The sequence below is a fragment of the Saccostrea echinata genome, unplaced genomic scaffold (assembly GCF_033153115.1).
Source record: "Saccostrea echinata isolate AGI-Se365-2 ecotype Australia unplaced genomic scaffold, CSIRO_AGI_Sech_v1 ptg000034l, whole genome shotgun sequence".
NCBI classification, from domain to species: domain Eukaryota; kingdom Metazoa; phylum Mollusca; class Bivalvia; order Ostreida; family Ostreidae; genus Saccostrea; species Saccostrea echinata.
In genome coordinates this window covers 3,725,005-3,731,606 of record NW_026889783.1, presented here as the reverse complement: position 1 = coordinate 3,731,606, position 6,602 = coordinate 3,725,005, and the positions used below count along the sequence as shown (strand labels likewise).

At 32.2% G+C, this 6,602-nt stretch overlaps 1 protein-coding gene across 1 annotated transcript; it reads left to right on the top strand.

The window, feature by feature from the left end:
• The first annotated feature begins 2,422 nt into the window (after positions 1-2,422).
• Positions 2,423-4,316, top strand: LOC133199395 (uncharacterized). Its single transcript, XM_061335198.1, has 5 exons — positions 2,423-2,654; positions 2,866-2,892; positions 3,351-3,485; positions 3,590-3,740; positions 3,911-4,316. Exons 1-5 carry the CDS (start codon positions 2,609-2,611, stop codon positions 4,113-4,115), a joined length of 564 nt encoding a protein of 187 aa, XP_061191182.1. The 5' UTR covers positions 2,423-2,608; the 3' UTR covers positions 4,116-4,316.
• Positions 4,317-6,602: the final 2,286 nt, after the last annotated feature.

The window sequence follows — 6,602 nt, the reverse complement described above, 5'->3', positions numbered from 1 at the left end:
TGAGTCTGCCATATATGTATGCATACTTAAATATTTTGTTGTACTTAGAATTTAACTGACAACTTAATTATTTTTATAGTAAAAATCAAGACAAATATGAACATGAAGTTCCCATCATTATATACGAAAGTCCAGAAGGTACATTCGAAATTCGAGTTTCGAAATAGAAATTCAAAATACCAGGTCTGAAATTCGAATTGCGAGATTTAATATCTAAATAAACCAGTCAGAAGGCGGAATCAAGAATTGCATCTTGAATCCGAATTAGATCTTGAATCTCGAAATTCGAATTTCGTATTTCAAAAACTCAAATCTCGAATGAGCCTTCTGGGCTTTCGTAATTATAAGATCCACTTAGTGATCGTCAATGAGAAAAAAATGTTGAAGATAACAGGGATGGGGTATTTGAAAAAAAAGTAATTGAGTGTAATCAATTACTAGTATATTTTTAAAAGTGAATGGAAGTAATTTGTGATTGACCATTATTTCAATTACTTGTAATTGTAATTTAATTAATTACACTGAACAATACCATGTAATTTCAATTACTCTTCGGTTACAATTCAATTACTTTACATTTTTCATATTATATGCATTTATTAGGAAAATATTTCCATCACAGTCTTGATTTACAGTTCTTTTTATTCGTTTAGAATATCCACAGCCTTCTGTGTTTTGGGTTTTTTTTTTCAAAATCTTAAACTAATAAATGAATTTGATATATGGCGTATCATAATTATATTAGTTTACTTTATAATCATAATGCACATATTGAATTATATAAATACAAGTTTAATGTTTATCAAAAATTTTGTTCTATGGTATAACCTTGAAAAAAAACTTTGTTGCTTGATTTTCAAATCTAAAAATGGGAAATAATTCAATGTGTCATTAAGACCTGCCTTGTTGCCCTTCAAATCACAGCTCAAAATTGCTATCAAATCAACCCTCTAAAGTATAATTTACACCATGCTTTTAATAGAAATGATTTATTAAATACAATTAATAATGCACCACTATTTATATATTTCATAAAAGAAATCATTATTTTAACATCTAAACAGATCTTTATAAATGCATTTTTTATATGAAATAGTTATTATACATGTATAATACAAGTATTATTTATTGTATGAATATTGGCAACATTTGCAATTTAAGGTGTTTAGCTTATACCTACCTGTAGATGAAATAATTTGTCATAAGAGAGTATTTTACAGTTGATTCTTTAACTCTTGGAAATTCGCTTATTACCAAATTTCTTAAAGGCAGTCAATTGATAAACATGTCGGTCTTGTATTGATGAAACATAATAATACCATAGGCACCAGATGTTATTTATTTGAAATATACCCCCTTCCTAAAATTTATAACCATTTTAACCACCATGGAATTTGTGAAATGCTTAAACGACAGAGAAAGATCAACTTATTTGTCAGTAGCCGCTCTCGGTTTGATCGTACTCAGAACATGCTCTTACGTATTGAATCAGTTGTGAGACATAAACAACATAATATGCAGGTCATTGTTGAGGATGAATGTATAAGTAGGGGAAGAGATGAAATCTCTTTTGTCAAATAAAGGAGAAACACATGTATGTGTAGAAAGATTCTTTTGAAAAGAATGGGTCTTATTTGAAGCAAATGGGGCACTTAACCTGTACTATGCAAAGTTTTTAGTTGTTTTGTGATGAAAGTTGAAATAGATATAGTAACCTTGAAACGATCTTGACAAATATTCAAGGTTGTTAATATATACGTTTTTATTTTTACTCTCAGGTTTCATAAACATAATGTTTTCGAAATTAAGTGAACTTGGTAATATTTATGCAAGAAATATATTCTATGAAGAGAATGAGAAATGTGTGCTCATTTCTTAATTATACTCTTATTAAAGCGGTTTTGTGTTTTAAAGGAATACGTTTTGGATCTGCATTTTCAACCTTTTCACAGAGTACGATTTAATATGTTAAGTTCATTATTGAATCGATTAATGTTTCCGTACAAACAGGAAATCAAAGCTGTTTTCGTTTCTCGGGAGGATGAATACAATGAGCGACATGATCGTTTGTTTTGAGTTTATTGGATTTTAATGTATTTTACTGGCTTTGTGTTTTTGTCTCATACTTACATTTTCCACTCTATGGAAATGGTTATTTGCATATACATATAATGTAAAATAATAATAATAATAATTTTTTTTTTTAAATGTCATCTTTATATTTATTTGGATTATATTGTTTCATAGAGAGAATTCTTTTTTAACCTGAGTTCATTGAATGATCCAGACATTTCAAGGTCATATTATTTAATTTGCACATAGGCAGTGGATTCTTCAAAGTCACGATTTCTATTAACTACCTTAAAATGCGTTTTGATATACATGTATATATAAAGATTTTGAAAGATGCAATCAGAAATAGGTACTTGTGCACGAAGTTGTCCAACAAAACCAATGATCCACAGATAGAGTACTGAAGGCATGATAATTAAACAATATCTATTGTTAAAAAAACCGGGGTTTAACTATATCATCGAGCACACACCAGAGGAGGCCCAGACAGAGTTGGGAAGCGGACTATTAAAGAAGCATCTGTAAATTTTCTATCATGGATAGTAGAATCATAATCTTCTGTTTCCTTACTTTTCTCGCAGGTAAGAATAATGTGGAAGTTTTGCTTTTTATGAATTTATCTCTTTGCATTTTATATAATGCATCTAAACAATGATATTGCATTATCCAACAAATTAAGGGTATTTTCATTTATTTGGCAGACTGTTTTTTACTTTTATTAATAAAGTCATGATAATCAAAATGGACAAAAGAGGAAAAAATATATTATTATTGTGTATATTTTTTTTACAGGTGAAATTGCTGCATCATCTCATGAAGGTAAAACAGAAATTCAGTGCATCTTGTTTTTATCATCCAAGTGATTGTTCTTGCTCCTCCAAATTCTATGCTACCATTTTTCATTTTCTTTTTTATATCGTATATTTCTTTTAGCGATTGGCAAATTTTAAAGCGATTTTATCCTTAAAGTGGGCATTTATTAATAGCGTAATTGTTTTTAGCGATTTTAGGGACAATTCCATTCATTTACTTAGGTTTATTTGTGATTTAATTATTAACGACATGTCTTCTTTCTTTAATTCATTTTAATTGATCTCGTACATCTTTTTTCATTATTTTTTTTTTAATTATTTTTTTTTATTTATATATCTTTTTAATGTTTCCTTTCAAAACATGAACATTTTTTTCGTTTGTATTTGTGCTGTTGAAATTTATCTTCAATTTTTAAGATAAAAATTTGGAAATTTCATTTATTGCGGTTATTATGATATTTATAGTATGCCCAGCTACAGTACCTTCTACTGGAGGGGGTGGAGCGCTGCTGTCATGCTCGGACGATTCCCAGTGTACCGTACTAGGGGAAAAATGCTGCAATGTCACTACTGGCTCCGGAAAAGTCTGCATCAAAGCAGGTAATCAATTCCTTTTAAAAATTGCGAACTTTTATTAAATTTCACAAAAAATAAATAAAAAGTCAGAGAGCATGATTTATAACAATATATAACCGTATGTGTAGGGAGTCCGAATCACCATGATGACGATGACTGTGATAAAAAATCAGACGGGAAAAGCAAAGATGATTGTCGAAAAGGAAAACATCACAAGAAGGTCATTATAATCATCGTGTCGGTCGTTGCTGTCGTCGTCGTTGGTTTTGTTGTTGGATGGTGAGTAGATGACTTTCAGCTGTTGCCATGTAAATCTATATTTTTTTTTTTAAATTAAAAGGCAGTAGTGAACGTGTCCTTCAACAGAAATTTCTGTTGCTGATTTTTGTATATCGTTATATTCGTTTGTTTAAAATAAAAGTAATTCTATTTAATAAATCATTTTACAGCGTTATCAAAGTGAAGTATTGCAAAAAGAAGATAAGTGATTCCCAAACAGACCTGAATATTGAGAAGAGTGAAGTCAAATTGGGCAAAGATTACACGCCAACAAAGGTCACTTCAGGGGGAGGAAAACAGAGTGAACAGGCGTGGCTTTCTGTGACCCCGGCCTATTATATCAGCAGTCCTCCCCCAGTGTATACAAAGACATAATAAATATAAAAATATTATAAATGTACAGTATGAAATAACTACGGCAGATGTAGTGACTTTTAGACCAAGCCTATTTTCTCAATATCTAATTTAAGTATTTTTCTTTGGAATTTCAAAGTACATTGTTATCAAATAATTTAACTGTAAATTACTTGCACTCAGTGTTGAATTTTAATAGCCCTCAATAAAACCATGAATTTATTTTTGATTCACAGACTAGAAAGGCTTACATGCATTTGCTTGACAGTGTGATATTCAAGACAGGAGTGTTTAACAATTGGCTTTATAATATGACTATGGTCCTTTTGCCCGCTTTTCTTAACATTTTAATATCTAAAAAAGTTTTTACTATCACGACCAATGCAGTGAGACATTTGAGTCCACAATGATCAAACTGAAAACCCAGCTCTAAAAGTAACAATCTTCTACAAGACAAGTTACAAGTTTGGCATTCAAAACAAATGACGAATGGATACAATCTCATGGGGTGGGGGTTAAACATACAATGTTTAAGGAGGAGGTGCAGATATATATAACCAGATGCCCTTGTAATCTCATACATTGGCAAATTCGTTTCCTCTTGTATACTCTGTTTACCTATACTCATTATCTATTTCTAACTTTATGTTGATATTTCACTATAGTATACACACTACAACAGAAACTATAACATGTGGTTTAATTTGTCATATCTTAAGGCGGTACCATTAATATTGCTGTACATGAAGTACTTGATGGCGGAAGGTTCAGCGAATTTGGGGAGGTAGTAAGGTGGATGAAAAATATATGAAGTTCCTGGAAGAAACTGGCGGAAAAATTCATTCGGGAAAAAAATGGATCTAATGGAACTGTACCGATAGTTTGAAATTAAACAAAAAGAGTCATCAAAACTGGAATGTCCGAGTAAATCACGATAAATTTTCCCGCCTCCTACACAAAGATTATCTTCGCTAGCCAAGGGTTTCTGATACGCTACTCTCCTCATAAACTTATGAGGAGAGGAGAGTATCAGAAGCCCTAGGCTAGCGAAGATGCACAAAGATATACGAAAAGATTTATCCAAGTTAATCATTTCAGGGGGAGGCTGCAAAAAATAAGATGAAGTGAATTTCTGACAAATTCCAACTTTTTCCTTTTTTTCCAGCAATGAACAGAACAAGTTTGTGATCATCTAGAGCAAGTACTAAACATCAATAGTGCTAAAGACGTAAGCTATATATTGCTTGTTGGTGGATATTCAGAATCGCCGAAGCTTCAAGATGCAATTATAAACAGAAATTCCTAGAATGAGAAAGACGAAGATAACGAACAGTGATTAAACTCAAAAAAATCTACAAACAATACAAATCTGTGAACAGGGCATAAAACATGGATCCCCGGAAAATCCAAAGGTGGGGTCAGGTGCCTAAGAGGTTGACCGGTCACACCCGCCGTAAGCCCTACATATTGATCAGGTAGACGGAACATTCCGTAGTCAAAATCAGTACAAAAACAAAGGCCTAACAATTGGTATGAAACACGATAACCAAAATATACAACCCAATGATAGGTTATGTTTGTTAACAAGATCATTAGAACAACCATAGAATTTACGAAATGCTGACTTCAAACGAGGTTGTTGAAATCCCTGTAACATCAGCTTATCTGTTAGTAACCTGCCTTGATTTAAATATTGATCGTACTCAGAACATGATCCGTAGTCGCTATTTTGTAAATGTTCACCCAACCGAAAATGTCCATTACTACATAAATGCGTAAGGAAAGTTGACGATGGAAAAGCTGAAGACATCTCATTTAAATTGTCATACAATTTTGTTGTTAGTTGGCCCTTATCGTCTATAGTCAGTAAAACATCCAAAACATTTTGAAGAGTATAAGTTTGAAAAAATAAGATGGCAAAATTCTATACTCACAAAAAAGTGGGGGCGCCCCGCGAGTGGCCCCCAGCGTTCTACGGGTTGAATACTTTTCTAAGGATATTTTCCTAGAGGAGGGGAGTGTGTGGTCCATACCCACTAAAAAGTTATTCATACACAAAATACCTTTATCGTGTGTGTGTGTGTGTGGGGGGGGGGGGGTGTTTTCTTTCATATATATGACACTATTTTCTTACGAAAGGTTCATAATTTCTAAAAGTGGTAGAGGGGCTCAAAGAATATTTCTTGACTATTTAACTGTATAAATAAAAATTCATAGCTGAACATCCCAGGGGGTCCAGAAAAGGTATTTTAAAAATATGCTGAATATTAAAATATTGTTGGGATGTTTTTTACTACTGCATACCCCTCCCATGCCATGACTATGCATTGAAAATAATATTAATATATACAAACAGCTCTCTTTATATTTTTTATGGTAGGACGAATGGGGAAAATGAAAACGACGTTTTACTATGTCTTAGGAAAACATACAGGTAGCACAGGTAACATCCTGTGTATTTCAGTAGGTATACACAAGCCAGCATGGTTCCCTCAGGGCTTCACGATC

Bases quoted from the DNA above. Each gene is read 5' to 3' on its own strand.
- LOC133199395 (XM_061335198.1), top strand. From the start codon at position 2,609: ATGGATAGTAGAATCATAATCTTCTGTTTCCTTACTTTTCTCGCAG. The intron at 2,893-3,350 runs GTAAAACAGAAA...TGATATTTATAG, and splicing joins TGCTGCATCATCTCATGAAG to TATGCCCAGCTACAGTACCT. The intron at 3,741-3,910 runs GTGAGTAGATGA...ATCATTTTACAG, and splicing joins GTTGGTTTTGTTGTTGGATG to CGTTATCAAAGTGAAGTATT.